Source organism: Euprymna scolopes, chromosome 38, assembly GCF_053919585.1.
Source record: "Euprymna scolopes isolate OS-2025 chromosome 38, ASM5391958v1, whole genome shotgun sequence".
Classification (NCBI taxonomy): domain Eukaryota; kingdom Metazoa; phylum Mollusca; class Cephalopoda; order Sepiida; family Sepiolidae; genus Euprymna; species Euprymna scolopes.
In genome coordinates, this window is record NC_136519.1 from 62767492 (window position 1) to 62789390 (window position 21899).

Consider the following 21899-nt stretch of genomic DNA (forward strand, 5'->3'; position numbering starts at 1 on the left):
TGTGGCATCGTAATAGGTTTGGAATATAGATTTCTACTTTTTCTATAATATAGCCAATTTTTATTTCTGTGGGAGGTTTGGGGGGGTATTGAAATTTAAGATATAGGTGTTTGTTGGGATAGTTTGGTTATTTTTTTTTAATGCTTATTCTTTTGATTTCTGTGACTCCTTGCTCCTTTAAGGTATTTTTAATTTGTTCTGGCAAGCAGAGTGCTAGTTCTGGGCTCTTTATCACACCCTTTGAAGAATTCAAGGTGATGTTGGGGTAGGCTTTTATTTTGAGGTTGTGGATGTGGTTTTGATTTAGGAGTGTATTTGCTGAGAGTTTGTTTGGTACTTCTATTAGGAGGGTGTTGTTTTTTTAGTTTTTTGATTTGTGTAGTATGGTTATCAATCTAATTTCTTTTTCAATAATGAATGAGGACAATTTGGTGATTGGAGTACTGCCCTCCATAGATTCCAAAACAATGAACCTTGGGAATATTCTCTGATTGTCTAGTTCTATATCTGAGTCTGATTCATCTTCACTTTCTGGATGGGGTCGTTTTATTTTTTTAGAAGCCATAAATTATATTTTTTTTTTCTTCATCATCCTTTCTCCCCACCCTCCTCGGAGCCCTAAATTGGGAGATGGTTGGGGGGAAACCCCACAAGGATGATATACTCAAACAGTGAGTGTATCTGCTTATGACGGTTTCTTCATTTACTTGGACCCAGCAAGTTATAATAAAGGGGTGTTGTCGCATCAGGTTTCACTATTTGATTGGCCCTTGCCATCACCTTCTAGTATCAGTATATTTTTGTTCTTTAAAGGTGTTTGTGCGTGGTGTATTTGTATTTCTTTTTGTGAGGGTTTACCATTATTAGGGCTTGGCATAACTAGTCGATTGATCGGGTCGGGCCTTCCCGACCGCCCATATAACCGAAGTGCCAAAGTGGAGTGCTGTAAACTCATGGCCACTTGGGTCTGGGTCATGAGATACTCAGCCACCAGGATCCCATTCTAGAGCATTACGGGTCGCCAACATTGAGGGACTTTTACTCTCTGCAGGGGGGGGCGCAGTTGGTGTATTCTAATGCCCCACCAACGGGGTTGGGAAATAGGAAAGGAAAAAGGAGAAGGGAAGGGCAAGGGGGCTGTTGTTTTTTGCAGAACATAATTAAGTTTTACAAAAGAGAATAGAAAAACAAAAAACAGAAAATCGATGTAGGTGCATTTCGTCTCAGGAAGCCAATAGACAGCCTGATCTGGTAGCACCAGTCTATTTTTTGTTTTGCTGGTTTATTATTTGGTTTTAAGAAAGTTTGTTCTTGAGAACATTGACCTCTAAGAGGGCGGGGGGGGGGGGGGGTTTGGAAAGAAACAAATACTTTAATGGGTTCTTTTCTAGTTTCTGGTTTTGATTTTTCTAGTTTTTGAAAGTGTTGTATTTTTAGTTTTTTTTGGAAGTTAAGTAATTCATTTGGTTCTAAATGTACAAGTTTTTCGATAAGTTTCTGGTATTTATCAGACTGGTTGCTGGGATTTGTTTTTTGCTGTTATTTTTGCATTTTATTTTTTATGAGTCCTTCCACTATTGTCTTCGCCTCTATATTTCGCTTATGCTTTATGGCTAAGATTTCTTTTTCAATTTTCCATCGTTCAGTTTTTAGAATAGGCAGGTTGCTCGTCTTGGCAATTTATACATTTGAACTTGTGACATTCTTGTTCGTTGTGACTTGTTTCTTTAGAGCCACATTTAACACACGTGGGATGACCTCTGCAGGTATCTCTATGGTGACCGAATTTTTGACAAGTGAAACATCTCAGAGGATCTGGGATGTATATTTCAACTGGTTCTATGATGTAAACAATTTTAATTTTAGGTGGAATTTTTGGAGTGTTAAATGTAATAACATAAGCATTGGTTGGTATTTTTTCTGAGTTTTTTTTTTGTATAGATTCTTTTATAATTAATGACTCTTTGTTTGTTCAGTTCATTCCGGATTTCTTCTGGTGAAGCAAGTGATAGTTCCCGGCTTCAGATGACTCCTTTGGATTGGATAAGTATTGTATTTAATGTTAATGTAATGAAAAGTTTTCATATTTTCTAAGTTTAGGCTTTGGCTTATCATTTCGATTTCAATCAGTGCGTTGCCATCGTTTTTTTTTTTTTTTACCATTTTTTCCTTTATTTTACTTGTTAGAATTTTTCAATAAGAAAAGGAGATATTTTTGACATCAGAGTTTCTGCCAGTGACTATTACATCAAACTTGTGGAAATCTGGATTTTCTTTACTTTCGGAACCTGATAAAGAGTGTTTTTGTTTTTTTTGTTTCGACATAAGTTTACATAGTACTTTCTTTGCCTGTGTTCCCCCACCCACCGTGGAGCCCAATATTGGGACTTGTCAAAAGGGGAAACCTTGACAGAGTCAGGGCTACACAGGCAGTATACTAAGTGGGTAATCCTGATCATCTGTCACTAGATTTGTTTCATTTCCCAAATCTTGAGTGAAAAAAGTTGAGTTCGTAGCCTGTCAGAATTCTGTTCTTCACTTGCTGATTGACCCTTAGCCAGCGCCTTCAAACGTTTGCTTTGGGGGCAGGAGGTTTGTTGGTTTGTGTTTTTTTTTGCAAGAGGATTTCTTTTATTAGTTTTTAGAATTCTCAATTTATTTAATCTAAGCCATTAATAGTAGATCTTGGGCTTGACCTGACCAGCCGATTGATCGGATAAGGCCCCTTTGACTGCCTATCTAGCCGAGATAAGGACCAAAGTGATGTGTTCTTGAACTTGTCCTTCAAGACCACCAGGTTTCCATCCCAAGGTGTCACTAGTTGCCACCCACGGCCAACAGATAGCCCCATTGAGGAACTTTTACCCTCTGAAGGGGGGGGCAGTAGGTGTATTCTGATGCCCCATGACAAGGCATCTGGTTGGTTAGATCCCTTGACCAAAGGACTCTGTAATGGGACTTAAGTGTGCTGGTGTAGCAAATATCTGCAAACCTACCATTTAACATTATGGTTTATAAATTGAATTTGTGTGGTTTTGGGATAGAAATTCTTTGTTGCACCACTGAGCGAGTGAATCGAAAGACAACTTTAGTTTGACATAACATGTGATAGGATCATGGCTAGTGAGTACACATGGTGCATGTTCACAAACATGAAGTTTTGTCTGGGCGGATGACCTTTCAAGACCAAGTAAACAATAGTTACCACAACCCAGCTTGCGGGTTATGCCGTTGATAATTTTTAACTTGTAAGTTCCACAAGATATCATTAGTTTTCATTTTTGTAAAGAAAAAATAAAATTCATTTGCCTGATTTAGGTATATATGAAAAGAAGACAAATAAATCAAAATATGCTAAGAATGTCTGCCATCTGATGCTGTATGTTGAGTGTGACAAATGGACAGAGATCAGATGGATGCATTGAAAACCGAGAGGGAAGCAGAACTAATGAAATCAATTTGTTAAATTGAGCAACAAAAGTGTTGAGTTATGATTAGGGCATAACCAAGACAAGGTGAGAGAGACTGACAGTTGGTTTTTCATGTACAAGTTATTTGTTTAAGGTACAATATATTTTCAGATTTGTCCAAACATCTCCATAAGTTTTATGTCTGTTGGTCTGTTTGTCAAGCTTAAATTTTAAATAGGTTTAGTCTGTCACACATAACGAAAAATAGCATGTTCTGATTTGTCATGCATATGGAAAAATAACATTTTCATTTTAACCATTTTGCTTATAGCAAGCAGACATTTCACTCATCCCCAGAAGAGACGGTTCATCACTCAGCACACTAAAAATGATTTGAAATAGTATTTTTATTGCTAAACAATCTTGATATCTACAATTGTCTTATTTTCCCAGTTGAATTCTGTTGCTCTAAACACCACTCTACCCAACCAAAAATGATTTGAAATAGTATTTTTATTGCTAAACAATCTTGATATCTACAATTGTCTTATTTTCCCAGTTGAATTCTGTTGCTCTAAACACCACCCTACCCAACCAAAAACATAAGTTGAAAATGGCGGTCTTTCAGTGTTGGGGCCACTTTTGAATTCAGAGAAATAAATGAGTGCACAGTGCATTTATCAGGCATTGATCCAATCGATGGATAATATTGAGTGTTGTGCACGCCTAATGTTAGGGATCCATGATCACAAGGCTTTGACACAATTATTGGCCATGTTTTCTCCTTGACTGAATGTTGTCATGAGATTTTCATTTTCACAATTGAAAAGACAGAAGCATCAGCAAAGCAGAGAAAAAAAAAAAAAAAAAAACATGGACCATTTCCAACCTGAAAGGAAGTGTGGAGGATGGGGTGTTTTACTTCAATGGACCAAAAGCAATAAAAAAAAAAACAAAATAAAAAAACAAAAGATAACATTTTTTGCAACCTAACATTTCATCTATTTTCTCCACCCTCATCAGACCCATTCCCCAAATTATTATCCATTTTTCTTGTGGAAATTACTTGATTTCTTTAATCATCTCTTTTTTATTCTAGCAGAGGAGTGAAAAAAAGAGTTTTTATCATTTCACACTTGACTGATGATTTCATTAATGCTGATCTGTGATTTGTGTCCCAGAGAAGAAGAAGTGTGGAAGATGAAGGAGGGAGGTTGGCATTGGTAGACACAGCTCTTATGTATATTGAAAAATTTTGTGCAAAAAAAAAAAAAAAAAAAAATTGAAATTTCAAGAAAAGTTATCTAAGATACAAAGCAATTAAGGACCGGTTAGGGAAATTTAATAATTCTACATTTTTAACCTTTTTTTCTCCTAATATTATAAGGGCTGGGAAGATTCTAAGATTCATAAAAATCAAAGAAGAATCTACATTCAAATTACACTTTCCTAATACTTTATAAACAAGTATAAAAAAGAATAGCATAAGTTTTTCACTTGAACAATAACTTTCATAGTTTAACAAAAAATTTCATAGTTTCACAACTTTCAGGTGCAACAAAACTAGGATTAACATTACAAGTTGAATTTTTTTGCTTTTTAATTATTTTATCAACTTGGACAAACAGAGCTGTGTAAAAGTATTGCATGCGGATAAGTGATACGGGTTAACAGAAAGTGCTCAAAATCTTGCTATTTCCCAGTGAGTGCATCAGGGATGTCTGCTGTCACCCCTGCCTTACCTTGGAATCACTACTTTGCAAGCTAAGACGAGAAGAGGCAAGAGTCTCCATGTTTGCCGATGACATCATTGGCTTTGTGTAGTGCTTTCAAAACATCAAGATGGTGACAAATTCTTAATCGTTACGAGATGATCACAGTGCCAAAATCAACTGCAGCAAGTTTGCGGTTGGGTGTCTGAAGTGGTGTTACCACCCTTCCTAGGCCTTTCAGCTAGACAGATGGCCTGGTTTGAATCCTTGTCATGTGGTTAGGACCAGAATTCCAGCTTGTAAAGTATTAGTTGGAGGTACAGTCAAAGGTTGAAGCATTGTTCAATTCTTGGCTTCAAAAGAAACTTTCCTTAAAGAGAAGAGTAGAGGTGTGTGCACTTGCATCTTTCCTCTCATCCTGTATCAATTGGCTGCACTTTCTCTGCCTGAAAAATACCTAAAAGCTCTCCAACACCTTCTTGGGACAGGAAGAGGCATTGGGCTTGCAGACAGGTCTGTGTACAACGCCCATGTGAGAAAGGCTTGGGAATGCCCAACTTGGTGTATCATCAAGATGCTAAGAGGCCGACTTTTCTGAGTTGAATATTAGAGAAATATGCGTATAACCTTGTACTCGGTAGCACCTTTCCTGACCTACTCCATGATCGTTGAGAAGAGTTGTTGCAGGCTGAGGGGTGATAATAGTTCTTCAGAGAGTGCCAAGCTGCGCTGAAGAAGCTTCTGAGGTCCAGCGACCTTTCTGACTTATAAGAAGGAACTCCATAGGTGATTAGTGAAGGAGCCCACCAAAAATCCGCTAATCAAGTAGTTGGGGTTGTTGGATAAAATGGAATTATTCTTAATAAAAACTATTTATGTATATATTTATTAAAAAACAATTTGGGAATCTTTAATAAGACTGGTATTATGGTGATGTTAGACATATTAGTGACACTGATAAGTATGATTACAACCTCCCCCCTGCACACTTAAATGGCCTTGTGTCTAATTTGTTTTGATAAATATAACAGTTTTTGAAATGAATAAATTTTTTCAAAGTGTAATTTCTGTCCTTAATCTCTTGTCAATGAAGAAATCCTTAAAAATCTTAGCAATTTAAATTTTTGCCCTTTTAAGAAGCTAAATTTTTTCCATTTAGAGTGCCTCTTTTTAAGCTAAATTTTCTTTATCTAGAGTGCCCCTAGTGCCTCTTTTTAAGCTAAATTTTCCCACATTAAAGACAGATTTTGTGTCTAACACTGCTCTCCGGGGGAAACAAATAAATTAAAGACTGAGAATTAAAAGTATGATAAAAATTTATTTAAATTTTATATGACTACTCTTTTTCTAATAAGTAACTTTGTTAAAAAAATGCAAAAACATTGCAGATGAAACCAAACCAATTAGTATTATAAAATAAATATGAATTAAAAGTACAAATAACGGTTTTTATTTCATTTTTTTATGGTATGTAAACAAGGCGTTCTCTTTAAATATTATGAAAACGTTTTTCGATATTGGTAAAGAAACAGTGTTTTTATATATAATCCCAGTTTCATTAAAGAAAAAAAAAAAAAAAGAAAAAGAAATACAATTGTATCTTTAATTCATAGTTTATCAGTTTTTATTTTTCAATTTTTCCAGACTCTTAATTTATAGTTTATTTTTATAATAAAAAAAAAATCACATTGCATAAAATCACAAATTGATAGATATGCTAAATATGAATTAAAAATACAAATAGTTGTGCTTTTCTTTTTAAAAACAAACTTTAGGTATGTATAATTCATGAAAAGGTTTTCTTATTTTAATAAAAAAGATTAATATTTTACATCAAGATCATTGAAGTTAGTCATACAAAAATCGGTGACCATTTGGGAAGAACAGATGCTATATGTGCTCTGTTTATCTCGGCATTGTTTTCAGTTGTCCTAGACTTCTTGCCACTGAAATAAGGCAGTGCTAATTCATAAGTGTGTTTGAGTATTGTGCAACCCTTGCTACAATTAGATACATAAGCACTTTTACAAGGGATCTCCATTGTCTGTCAAGACAGAATAGAGGCCTCTTTTTATATTCCTAGTTTCATTTAAACAGTGCAATTATATTTTCAATTTAAAAAAACTGAATTATGAATTAAATTCTAATGAATGTACTTTAAAAAACAAATTATTTTTTTAATTGACAAACTCAGAAGGAAAAAGTAATAAAATGAAAACAGTAAATAAAATTAGTCATTAAAATTTTCTAAAGGGAATGTGAATTCACTATTCATTAAGAAATTAATTTGTTGAATTCAACCAAACATAAGGTTTTAAAGAAATTTGCACACCATTAAAAAAATATCTAATATTTACATATTATACATAAAAATAATTGTTAAAATATTATCTCTATGAAATTTAATGATGCATGTCGACTTATCAATTTTGAAATATTCTTAGTTAACTTTGGTCCTAGAGGTCATAAAAACCCACATTACATGACATCAAAACTTGTCATGCAGGTTTAGCTGTTTGCGAAAATTCAAGAATATCCACTCAAATTTAACCCTGCACATTTTAATCTGAACATAAGGTATGCAATATAAAAATTGGAAAAGAAAAGTTTCTTTCTTTGGTTAGTCAGTTTTGAGTGTTTTCTTTTTCATTTTTAACTTTGAGTATAAAAATATTAAAGGTATAAACACGCATTAACATTGGAATGCTAATTCTCTTTCTGTCCATAGAATTGTTTCAAAAATTGGCACACAAATAAGACATATCTTGTTAATGCACATTAACTGCAAACTTTTGCTGATGTTCAATGAAAAACAGTTTCAGCTGTTAATCTGACTCAAATGCAAGACCCCCAAAATGACAACCCCGAAAAAGATTTTCATCTACAAAAATCTTTCACAGAATACAGAGGTTATGAGTTGCCAGAGGTCAACATGTACCATATTTGAATGTATGTTTGGGAGATTCTACATACAAAACAATTGCAACTATAAAATTAAGAATAAATAACAAATAAAATAGACGTTTGAAGAGTGGGGAAAAAATTATTCAAAGGAAAAAAAAAAAAAATCATGAACAAAAATCAGACGACCTGGTGTTGCCTCGGATATCAATCACAAAATAGAAAAATAATAAAAAAGTAACATCTTATTTTTTTTTAAACCATCTTTATCATTACCTTTGACTTCCCTGACAATTGGTTCAATATAATAGAAAGAAAAAAAAAATTAGTTTGTGAAACAACTACGAGCAAGAATGAAAACAAAAAAACAAGAAAAAAAAAAAAGAACTAAAAGCATTTTTGAATTTGCATTGTTCATTGAGATGAAAATGTAAAATCTAGATTTTAAACTGGTTGACTGAGCATTATAATCAACAGAATTCTAAGAGTACACAACTCTTAGCAGGCAAAAGGGGACAGTGCCCTTTCATGAAAAAAAAGATTCCTGAGCTGATAAAAAGATGTTACTGAATTTACCTCAACATTAAAAAGATGTTACTGAATTTACCTCAACATTTTCGGCTGTCAGATCTTTATTCATGTTGATGTGTTCTAGCTGATCCGTTCGGATTCTATTATGCTTGCGACCAACTAGTTCAGGAAGTGTTTGGAAATGTTTTGCAGCATCAAACATTTTTGCTGAGATGAAAAATAAAATTTAAAAAAAAATTACAAAATTTATTATAAAGGGAAAGAAAAAAGAGAAAAGGAAAGAAAAACAGAAAAGAAGACATGGTCAAAAGTTTCACATGGATATGAGGATAGTAAAGCAGATGTAGGTATAATTTTTTGTATTCAAATTAGCTGCTTGGTCAGATTGGGTCTATCCAACCTCCAACCAAGGATCAAAGTGTTGCAAATCATGTGACTTACTCAGCCACCAGGATTCTGTCCTTAGACATCGACACCACTTACGATTAAAAGATGGCCCTGATGTAGAAATCTTATCCTTTTTTGATAAAAACAAACAATTATTTTTTATTAATATTTAATATTTAAAATTAAAAAAAAAAAGACTTTTCTATTTTACAGTAATGTAAGAAATGCGAACTGTTCGTCTAGAGATAGATTTTAAAAAATGGCATAGAACATAATCTCTTGAACAGATAAAGAAACATTGAAAATTAAAAAAAAAATTATTTTTTTAAAAACATCACTGTGCTTAATTTTTTTTTATTCATCTTACATTGCAAAGTTTACTTTTCAACTTTTCTTTCAAGGCGCAAACACTAAACCTGACAATGTTTAAAATAAGATTTTTTTTTCTAAGAAACCTTTCACCAACACAGAAAATGCTAGGTTTATACTGCTAGTATATAGTTTTATTTATACAAATATTTTAAAAACTACACATTCATGGAGATGCTTCAATCATTAGCTCTAAAAGCTACCATCTCACCAGACTCACAATATCTCTTTTACTCTCTTTTATATGATGATGGACTCTCCTGTCGATTTCGACTGATGAGCTTCCACCACAACTAAGTTGCTCGGAAATCCACACAGATTTATTTGTAGTGGTGAAGGCTTTATGTAGAACCAAACACACTTTTTTGGTACAACTGTTAATCTTTGTCGGCCACAAGACAGAGCATACAGTAGACCGTAAATTTTTACATCAGTTTTTCTTCTCGTAGATGCAGGTCTTAATGAAGACTGAGAGTGCATCTCTCCCAGTGAATTAATGCGCCCCCTGGAAATTTCTATGCGCTGTACATACAGATATACAGAACAATCACGTTTACCCACCAGTTTTCACCAGATCAGTAAAGTTAAGCAACGTTAAGTCTGGCCATTAACAGATGGGTGACCATTTGGGAAGGCTAGGAACTGTATGTACCATGCAGAATCATAGAAATTTCCAAGTTGGTAACTGGGGACACATTAATTCACTGGGAGAGATACACCCCTAGTCTTCATTAAAATTGGCATCTAGGAGAAGGAAACTGATGTAAAAACCTGCGGTCTACTGTATACTCTGTCCTGTGGCAGTCATCTGCACTAACAAAGGTTAGCAATAATACGAAAAAGTGTGGTTGATTCTACACAAAGCCTTCACCATTATAAACAAATCATCTGTGTGGATTTCCGAGCAACTTAGTAGTTGTGGCTGAAACTATATGTCAAAAATCTTGACTATTATGGAACAATATTCTGTGTAACTATATTAAAAAACCTTGTTAAACTGTGACATATTTCCATTCTATGGAGGTCAGGTGCGAACGAACACCCCATAATTTTATTATACCATATTTCTTCAAACTGAAACATAATTATCAAAGTATACTTACGCAGATAGATATGAAAAGTCTTTATTAAAGTTTGTGCCTATTTGCATTCTATGGAGGCCAGGCGCAAATGCAGACCCCATAATTTTATTATACCATCTCTATTTAAGTTAAAACATACTTATCAAAGTATTCTTATGTACATCTATATCAAAAACACTTGTAAACGTTTTTTTTTTAATTTTGAAATTTTTTATTTCTATACTTTGTGGACCACAATTTTAATGAACCACCATTCTGCTAGATCAAACACACCCATTCCTGTGTCTCGATACATCTTCTATCATTATATGTGATCAGTTTTTTAAAATTAGTCAACCATGTAGGAGCCTATTCGTGACCAGACACACACACACACACACACACATTCAGCTTTATATATATACTAGCGGGGGGGGGGGTACCCGGCGATGCCCGGGTGTCTTGATGTAAATCGAAAAACTCCGGGGGGGGGGGGGGGGGGTTAAATAATAAAAAAAAATGTTTTGGTAGGTAAGTATGAGAATCGAACCCGTACCCTTGAGTTGGAAATTAATGTGTGAAAAAAAAAAAAAGCCGTGCTACGTTAACCATTGAGCCACGGCGACAGACAATGCTAAGCAGGCTTGAATTTATTTATGTAACTATAAAAACAGGCATGCGCAATAAAAGTTAACTCTGCTGCTTCCATTTGACCTAATTAAGAAGGTCAAATAGAAGTCACGCAAATTTTTACCCAAATTTTCCCCCAACAGTTGTTGGGGAGATGGGGATACCAGCTCCCAATTGCCCAAATTGAATAGCAATTGTCTGATGTACAACATCGATCAAAGCCGATTGCTTCTGGACATTTTCCCGGCGCAATGCCGACGACTTGTTAACTTTGAATTCGTTTCGCTTTTTATACGAAAAAGCGTCATCAACATGCGAGAAGCCAAAATAGCAATAATTTTGTAAAAGTCGACGTAAATAAATCTATACGCTACGCGCTTTCCCAAATCGTACATATTATTATTTAGGACCCATATAAACAGTTGTAAGCGATCGTAACGACCCCGGAACCGTGTGCGAGAAAAGCCTTTTGAAGACATACACAAAATGGTCACACACATTTTGCCTTTTATATATATAGATATATATATGTGTGTGTGTGTGTGTGTTTTCACTCAGTTCATTTATATATTTTTTTTACACACTCTGGCCATATTATTTTTGATTATTTTATTTTATCTTGCCCCATACCTATTGTATAATAGATCTTGTAGTTTTTGTTAATATCAAATTTTTTTGTTGGTGTTCCATTTTTCTTCATGGAGCGTTTATCTGTCTATTCACATTTTATGTCTGAGGAAAAGCTACATGTGTTTGAACCAGAGGACCAAAATTTTTTCTTCTATTGCGTAACCATTCTTCGTTATAACGAGACAAGAGCATAAGAAAATATAAATATATTTGATGAGAATCTAATTTTCTAAGTATCCCAACACTATCCATCGAATTTGTTGCCAGAGAGGAGAGCAAGGCAAATGCATATCCTTTCATAATAAAATGTCTTTTCTTTTTGATTATGTGATGGTGAGATGAGGAAAATCATGTGATGGTGAGATGAGGAAAATCATGTGATGGTGAGATGAGGAAAATCATGTGATGGTGAGATGAGGAAAATCATGTGATGGTGAGATGAGGAAAATCATGTGATGGTGAGATGAGGAAAATCATGTGATGGTGAGATGAGGAAAATCATGTGATGGTGAGATGAGGAAAATCATGTGATGGTGAGATGAGGAAAATCATGTGATGGTGAGATGAGGAAAATGATGTGAAAAGCCGTATGCAATGACAAATGTTTTCTCATGGCGATCAAGTGAAATCACAAAATGAAGCTTAGATGTCGACTTTCAGGTCAAGACAGCATGACTCTCCAACAGATTACGTACGAAGGGCACATGGCAAAAAAAGGGGTAAGAAATCAGCAGCAGTCAGTGCTAATGCCCGCGGTCCTTCCTTCCCTCGTCCTGGCTGACACAAAGAATGGACAGTGTGGATGGTAAAGGGGCGACAAGATAAAATCCGACTTTATGTATGAAAAGTTTTCTTAATGATGGGAAAACTGACAGTCATTTTCGTTGAAGTCATGGGATTATGATGTAAATGGGTCAACGAGAAATGGCACATGTTCTGACATTCCAATGTTTTGCACACATGAAAAAAGAGAAGAATATAGTAACTTGAAATGCAGATATAACCAGAAATTACATTGACATTTAATTGCTTCCATTTAAAATCAATGATTTAATATAAAATCAAATTAGACCCCCAAACAGTTAAAGAAAATAGAATATTTAGCTGCACCTAAATGATATTGCCCAGTTGTGTAATTAAATTTACTTTTCTCTTTAAACTATGCTGTTATTTTTCCAAACAAATGAGGAATATTGTGTTTTATCCTTGTTTAAAGGGCAATCATTTGAAAATAATTCAGACCTGGGCAAAGTATTTTCTGGAAGGAATTAAATTACAATTGCCATGAAAAGAATAATTTTGTGCCAAATAAAGATTCATTTTGTACTATCAGGTTGACAAAGTTCTTGCAGTTTTTAACTTTTAAATTTAGATGAACATATCTCGTCTCAAACAAAAATTTTGCGAGATAAGTCGTTGCAATATTAACTTTAATTTTTATCTTTAGATTCAAATATTAATAACTACATTTTATTTCACTATTTAATTTATATTTTTGTTTTTTGATTGTTTTATTTAATAATAGATTTTTTGTCCATACATGTTGTTTATTATATCTACCAAGTTGATCTTAAAGATCAACTAAACTCAATTATATTCTCCTTACAGACCCCCCCCTCCTTTTATCTCGCAATTTCCTTAAAACGCCACTAGCCGAAGTTCAGCCGATCACATTTTTTTTTTTTAACGGTTAATTTAAAAAAAAAAAAAATGTCTTTGGAACGTTGATGTTTTTAAAGCTAATTTCGCTTCAACAGTTTGCATTTTGGAGATGGAACTCTTTTCAAGATAAGTTGTTGCTATATCAATTTTTATCTTTTTAGATTCAAATGTTAATAACTACATTTCAGTATTTAATTTATATTTTTTGATTGTTTTATTTAATAATAGCTTTTCTCGTTCATAAATGTTCTTTATTATATCTATCAAGTTGATTGCATAAATAGATTAGGCATTTTCAGTTTGTGAGAGGGGAATCTATCACCATACTTTCCCTTAAAACTACCAATTGGAATACTTAATAAAATAATTTTTTTTTTTAATGGAGAGTAGAGAACGCATTGTGGATGCGTTATCGGCAGCTCCCGTTACTCTTGCTTCTCTTTATTTGTTCCTCAGTCCTTATTTTTTAAGGAGTGATTTTTCTGACAAAGGGAGAAGAAAAAGCTGTATTCTAGGTTGGCAGTATTTTGCGCGAACAGTCGGCAGAGATGTTGGAAATATTCTGTTTTTATGTCTATCCTTGTAGCCATGACACTAGTAAGGATGCTGGAGGTAAACGTTTTATCTGGGCTGACGTTATCCACCTGATAGCCATGGACCCGAACCTTGAATTAACCAGTAAGGAGGCTATCCTATCAGCAGTACTGGCGCTGCGGTATTGCCATTTGGATTGGATTGTGGACCATGCAGTAGTTTCTGGTGGGGGCCTCTTGATGCCATATTAGTGGGTAATTATTACGGCTTTATCTTATGTGCTACAAAAAAAAAAAAAAATATATAAATTTCTTCATTTCTTTTTCTCTCTTAGTTTCCCTCTGTGTCCTGCTCTAAGCAAGTCTGTCGACCTAGTCCACAAATACCAAAACTCCATAATGACAAGTTTCAAGAAAAAATACACAATTAAACCCGGATCTCCAACTTCCAATGTCTCCTTCTCCAACATCAGGGGTCTATGTTCTAACCTTCCAGAGGTTGAATCCCAATTACAGGAGACTAAACCAGACCTATTATATTAGTAATACACACGGACGAAAAAACGCTTTGGATAATCACAGATTTCAAGGTAGTTCTACTAAAATAGCCATATTTTTTAAACCAAAGCACTTCAAGTCTTCAAATTACTACTGTTTTGTTCGGAAATGAATATACTTTCAAATGAATTAATAAATATGAATGTACATTATATATTTTAAGAGTTTTAAGCAAATAAAGTGATAAAAATGTGAACGTCATAAAATGGAGTTTTCGGTAAGGTTTTGTAATGACCCCCCCCCCCTGTTTTCTAAAGGTCCGTACCGTGATTGTATGAAGAATTTCGTCATGAAATTTGGGAACCAATCAGTAGAGGTGTTAATCTTAATACTGTCAAGTGTCCGAAATATTTTTGACCATTTCTTTTTTTGTCGTGTTAAAAATAAGACTTTAATATGACAAGTATCGAACATTTTGAAAAAAAAAATTCTTCGGACACCCAGTCAATCTTTTTACTATCTTTATCAATTAAAAGTATTATTTTATGTTGAGTAGGACCGCGGTAATTGATAATTTAAAAGGACCTACCCGAAAAAAAAATTGTTTCTATTTCTCGAATTTGGTCAAATGAAGTTAGTATTACTAGAAGCAGCAGCAGCAGCAGCAGCAGCTCCAGCCTGTAGAATCAGCGATAGCACAGTGTAAACAACACACGTTCTTTAATTTTTATTCCAGAACGAATTAAGAAAAACATGAAAATATGAATATTTTATAAATGTTCTTATGTTTAATTAGAGCTATTTTGTTATCAGAATAACATTAGTTTAGAACTATTCGGTTTTCAGAATGTATAATAACAACAATCCCAACCAATTCGGCATTATGAATCTGTTGCAATTTCTCACATTTCTCGTCAAATTTAAAAACATGGTTAAAAAAAAACAAAATAAACTTTTGTAGATATATAGCTTGCATGCACTTTTATTCTTTAAATTAGTTTTGAACAGTGAATTAAAACAATGTTTTACTGCAAACAGCCACAAATGCTTTTTTTTTCAAAATCAAAATAAGTATCAAAATCTCGTTTATACATAGATTCAAAAAAGTTGTCAAAAAACAAATATATAACAAATAAATGTTATCAAAGCAAGATAAGTTACTTTTCTACCTAACTGGATAATTTTCTAGTGTTTTTATTTAATGTAACATGTTTATTCAGCTTGAAAAACGTACAGTGTTTACCGATGTATTGGAAAATTAAAAATGGCGCCCGGCCCGACTCTCTTTGACACGGTAAGTTTGAGAAAAGGAGTTAAAAATAAAAAAAAACTATACAAAATACTGTTAAAAACTCACCAAATATATGTCAGCCTATGTCACGGTAACATATATTGAGCGAGTTTCTAGCAGTATTTTGTCTACTTTTTTATTTTTAACTCTTTTCCCCAAACTTACTGTTTCAAGAGAGTCGGGCGCCATTTTAAATTTTCCAAAACATCGGTAAACACTGTTTTCAAGCTGAATAAACATGTTACATTAAATAAAAACACTAAAAAATTATCCAGTTAGGTAGAAAAGTAACTTGCTTTTGATAACATTTATTTGTTATATATTTGTTTTTTTTGACAACTTTTTCGAATCTCTGTATAGTAATACAAACCCTCAAAATCTATATCAATATTCTTGAAATTTTAAAAGCAGTTAGAAAACACATCAAGCTACAATTAGGAAGCTTTTTATTTCGTTATTTTTTTTTTTCTACTTATTAAGCGAAAGATATTTTTACAACCTGCTCCAGCGTAGTATAAACGGCCTACGAAATTAACACCTTCAACCTCGAAAATAGAAATCAACAAATTTATGGAATTTTCTTTGAAATTTCGCAACGCAGTTTCTTATTAAATTAAAACTAAATATAACATTTGCTGACTTATTTACCTATTATTTATTTTTCAAAAGCCAATAATTATGAACCGCTAACAGTAAATATGAGTGAACGCTCTCTTTAAAAAAAAGCTCTCTTAACTTCACCTCTAATACAAATTATGTGTGGCAAGTCTCCTCCTAAAACACTCTTTAACCCTAACAATAACACTAAGTTCGAGTGGCAAGCCCCCCTCCAACTAAATACCTCTGTAAGCCACATACAAGCATCTAAAACAAACAAACAAAAAATAGATCCTTCCTTAAAGAAAAATACACATAAAAATAAATTGGTTAACTGTCCTAAAATGCTAGAATGGCCAGGAAATGGTGAATTATTTTACATTAAATTTTTATGAAACTAACCGCTCCTCCCTCTAATATTGTTTTTGTTAGCTTTGTCTGTCAAGTTTTCAGTATGTTCACACATAATTTTCCTTAGCCCTACAATTAATTCAAAGTCCGAATGGCAACCCTCCCCATATTCTCATTGCATAGAAACCCTCTTAAAACTACACATAATCATCTAAAAAAAAAAAAAAAAAAAAAAGCATGCATATTTTCCCATAGAAAAAAAAACAGTTAACTGCCCTAAAATGCTAGAATGACCTGTAATAGGAAATTATTTTACATTCAATTCTAAAATAATTTGTTTATCTTTCATTAAAGTTTTTCATGACATTTTATACATAATTTCCTAAAAAGGTAGAATCACATTTTGGAGGGGTGGTCAGAAGGAGTTGAGTGGGGTTAAACAAAAGGTGTTAATCTACAATAATACCAAAGAAATATTGCAATATATTCATTTTTAAATGGTCTTATGTTTAGATTTAAGCTTTTGTACATAAAGCACATTACAATTCAACTTTGAGTTCTCCAACTTCTTTTCTGTTTATGGATACATGGCATTTTTAAGGAATTGCTGCATATTTATGCACATTTACTGCAGATTATTTGGAAACCATAAACTTTGGGAGATTTTCAGTTGCATATTCTGATTCCTTGCACAAAAATACACTTATATGGTAAATTTCATTTCTTAGTCTTGTGTTTTAACAAAAATATGACATTTTTACTGAAAAAGTAGTGTAAAAAATGTGACGAAACGCATTAAAGAGGGAAAAATATCCAAACGTGTGAGGCACAAAAATAGCCATAACTTCCTTAATTTTAATCAGATTTAAAAAATTTAAAAAGATTCTTTCTTAGCTCATCAAACTCTTTCTATGCATACCAATATTGAAATATTTCAAGCTATTTCAATTTTTTCATGTGTATTGCTAATTATATCTAAGTGCAACTGGCATTGGGCCAACGATTTCCTTAGATGAGTTTGTAATTAAGGGATACTCTAACTTAACATCCAAATCTGACCCCCAAGATCGCCATGGACATGGAACATATGCCTATATTAAAGATGGCTTTCCATGTGGTAGGGACATCTACATAGGAGATCCTAACTTACCCTATATGTGGATCTTCCAACCACTCTGTTGTATCAATTAAGATAAAAATGAAATGTAATAAGTCCTCAGACATACCTTTCCATAATACAGCATATAAATACACTATGGCTGACTGGGATAGCTTCCATACATTTATATCAGATCCACTATAGTGTCCTCTATAGTATCAGACCTGGCAGAATGGTTAATTGTAGGTATAGACCGTTTCATACCCTTGAAAAAGTTCCAACGCAAACCTAACAGCCAGCCATGGTTCTCTCCAGAAATCACCTTCTCCATTGCTTCCAATGTAATAGATGTATGGAAACTAAAGCCACTTTCAGGACTGCCAGCAACCATTCTAAGAAAGTAAGAACACAAGAGAGTTGTATGCTCAGTCCATCAAGTCCAAAGTAGCTGAGCAGCAGCTTGGTTCCTACCAGTTTTGGCAAATAGCAAACAGGATCCTGAACAGAAGCGTGTGCTCTATCCCAACTATCATCAATGGACCTGAGGTAATCTCGTCAGCATCAGACAAAGTCAAACTCTTTGCTAAGAACTTTGCAGCTAATTCTACTCTTTGCAACCAAGGCTGCACACCCCAAATATTTCCCCCTGTATCAGAAAACACACTATGTGATATACAAATATCTGTACGTGATGTTGCCAAGCTAATCAAAAACCTTGATTCCAGTAAAGAAACTGGCCCTGACAGCATTTCAATTATAGTACTCAAAAAAATTCAACCAGAACTAGCGCCCATACTTACAAAACTTTTTAAACGTTGTCTTAAGAAGAATTGCTTTCCATCACCCTGGAAAATCTCATCAGTATGCCCTGTATTTAAGAATTCAGGTGATCGCTCATCCCCCTCTCAGTACAGGTCAATAAGTCTCCTGTGCATCATGAGTAAATTGCTGGAATCTGTGTTGAATAGAGAAGTAATTAACCATCTCAGCAAAAACAACCTTCTAAGTGACACACAATATTGTTTCCGTTCTACTAGATATACAGCAGATGTGCTTACAGTTATATCTTATAGGATTAGCGAATCTCTTGACGGAGGCAATCTTTCTAGGACAATTGCTCTTGACATATCAAAGGCCTTTGATAGGGTATGGCATAAAGGTTTACTTCACAAGATCTCCAGCTATGGTATAGCTGGAAATGTCTTCTCAATTATTAACTCATTTCTGATACGTTCATAAGAGTAGTGGTGTTACGTATATGTCTGGTTCAGGTCCCAGGGATTCCATTGTTTCATTTTCGTTTGCTTGGACAATAGTTCACTCGCACCTCTCCATAACATTTCTCCCTTTGCCACGCAAAAATTTTTATATATATATATATATATATATATATATATAAAAATGTTTTTTCATAATTCTAGAATTCATGCATATTTCTTTTTTGAAATTTATTTATTACTAGCGAGTGAGTACCCGGCGTTGCCCATGTGTTTGGAGGTGTGTGTAGTCACCCAGGTGTTTGTGTCGGGAGGGAGGGGGGTTAAAATAATAAAAAAAAAGTTTTGGTAGGTAAGTATGAGGATTGAACCCGAACCCTGGAGGCAAAGTTGAAAATTAAAGTGCGAAAAAAAAAAAGTGCAAGATTAACGATTGGGGCACCGTGAAATATTAACGGAAACACATTTGCATTTATTTAACTATTTAGAATTGGCAGGTGCACGTTTTAATGACTTAATGAGGTCAACTTTGACTACAGGGTAGTATTTCATTTACTGCGGGAACACTTTTTTATTGTTCAATTTCTACTGTACACTCTTTAACCCTTATCCTCGAGTGGCCTCTTGACTTTGATAATGTGGTGATGCCTGTGTAAAAAAAAAAAAAAAAAAAAAATGTTGGGTGGAAACTAGCTCCCCATAAAAAGAGGATTGTCCAAATTGAATAGCAATTGTCTGATATAAGGAAAATATTTCCACATTGATCAAATCTGATTGCTTTCGGACATTTCCGGCGATCGCGACCGGAAAAATACCGCCAGAATTAGTGTCGTTTTTATTATATGAAAAAGCCTAATCCACATGTGGTGAGCGAAAAATGTTGAATATTTATCTTTCCAAAGTCGAGCAAATTAAATTAGACAGGCGACCTCCGTTGTTAACTCGTAGATATTATGATTTATATGTGATATAAAAAGTTTTAAGAAGTTGTGAGCCGACCGACTGCTTCTTGTAAAAAAGCCTTTCTTGGACATACACATTTTCGCTTTTATATATATATATATATATATATATATATATATATATATATATATATATAGATTATTGGTTTTTTTTTTTTTTTTTTTCTTCAACGTCTTTTCTGTTCCACAATAAATCATTTTAACTTTTTTTTTCTTGTTCACTACTGTTAATGCATTTTAGTTATTTATTTTTCTATTCTATTTTTTTTTTCTGTGGACATAATTTAACATTATTAACGCACATTTTTTCATTTCTTTTTCTCTGGGTCTCTCTCAATGTATGTTTTTGCTTATTTTTTTAATAACATTAGTGGTATTTTCACCTCAATTTTAAAAATTGACATTGAGGCAGCCGACGTCCGATAGACTATGCTTGCTTCTGCTCAAGTTACTTAATTTTTTGAACTTTACATTCCAATTACTTTGTTGAAATAGGAAGCAGCTCTATCTTTTCCTAAGACGTCAGTTGCTTGAACCATAGAGATAAGGCATCTTTATTTTCCCTTTTATTGAATAGGATGATGTTCGCAGTTTACTTAATTTACCTAAATACAGAGTATTTTTCTAACCCATCCTAAACAATTCCCTCCTGTTCTTCCTCCCCGCTACCAAACCTCGTACTCTGATGTTGGTCCCTATTTCTACTCTCGTGCACTGCATACGACGTATACGGACAGCTGATTTTGTCTATATTGGTTTCACGTGTTCCGTGTCACGATTTTTTGTTCCATCAGCGGTACGTCAGATTCCTCATTTGACTCCTCCCATTGATGACGACTCTTCTGCATTGGATAATCAGCTTCGTCTGTGGCTGATTCGCTGTCTGAATCACTAGATTCCTTTGGAACAGACAGTGCCGCTTTTCTTAATGGCCTCTGTGTAGTGAGAATCTTTCACTCTTCGATAGACGCCTCCATGAGATGTTCTGCATGTGCTTTCGTTATAGAGCCCATTAATTGATCCTTAATTCTATATAAGACCGGGCGAGTCTTTTCTATCACTACGTAGTATGGTTTCCATCATACATCTAGCTTTCCTCGCTTTTGATGGTTTTTATAATACACCGAATCACCAACCTTAAATTCGACGGCTTTTGTTTTCTTCTTAGATCTATCTATCATTTTTTCTGACATTCTTTACATTATTCCTTACTAAAGTGAAGGTTCGATGCATTTCCTGTAGAGCGATTTCGTGATTCTCATCCCCATAGTATACTCTACGGGATCTTAGAATATTGTCCAATGGCAGGACAACATCTCTATTGTAAAGTAAATAATAGGATGAAAATTTTGTCATTCCACTTACATGGAAGCTGACAGCCGCTAACATTTGATTCATGTATATGTCCCACGACTGTTCATTGTCCCCTATTTTCTTCGCTAGGATGTTATGCATCGTTCTATGGAACCTTTCAGCTTTGGCGTTACTCTGGAGGTGATAGAACGATGTGGTCACATTATGCATGTTGAGGTCCTCTAATGCCTTTTTCATTGTTTTCAGGCACATTATTCATTAAAAGCTGTAGTGGTGCCCTGAATCTAGGAAAAATCTCGTCAATCAACAGATGCATCACTGTTTCTCCCTTCTTATTCGGAACCGCAAAAGCCTCCAGTCAACCACTGTACATATCTATAAAAGTCAGTATGTATTGGTTGCCTGATAGAGTTTTTGGGTAAGGCCCGGAAACATCTAACGTTAGTTTAGCGAAAGAAAAAGGAGGCTGTTTCCTTAAATTTCTTGTTTGGCACGGAATACATTTACCTATGTATTCGTTTACTTGTTTAAATAAACCTGGCCAGAAATATTTTTACTTAACAGCGTGAAACGTTCTTTCCACACCCATGTGACCATTATCATCGTGGTATTGAACACCCTTTCTCTTAGATACGATGGAATACATAGCCTAGTTATCGGTTCATCGTCGCGACAAGTAATATACTATATCGTCCATTATTATGTACTTGTTGGAATTTGCAACTATCCCATAATAGTCTTCTA

At 34.1% G+C, this 21899-nt stretch overlaps 1 protein-coding gene across 3 annotated transcripts in view; it reads right to left on the reverse strand.

The window, feature by feature from the left end:
- LOC145263171 (putative U3 small nucleolar RNA-associated protein 11) overlaps positions 1 to 21899 on the reverse strand; it is a 309596-nt gene that overhangs the window by 140771 nt on the left and 146926 nt on the right. For all 3 annotated transcript variants that reach the window (XM_080120209.1, XM_080120207.1, XM_080120208.1), the window contains exon 6: positions 8631 to 8761. In XM_080120209.1, coding sequence (XP_079976335.1) covers positions 8631 to 8761 — 131 coding nt within the window. The remainder of the gene's footprint in view (positions 1 to 8630; positions 8762 to 21899) is intronic.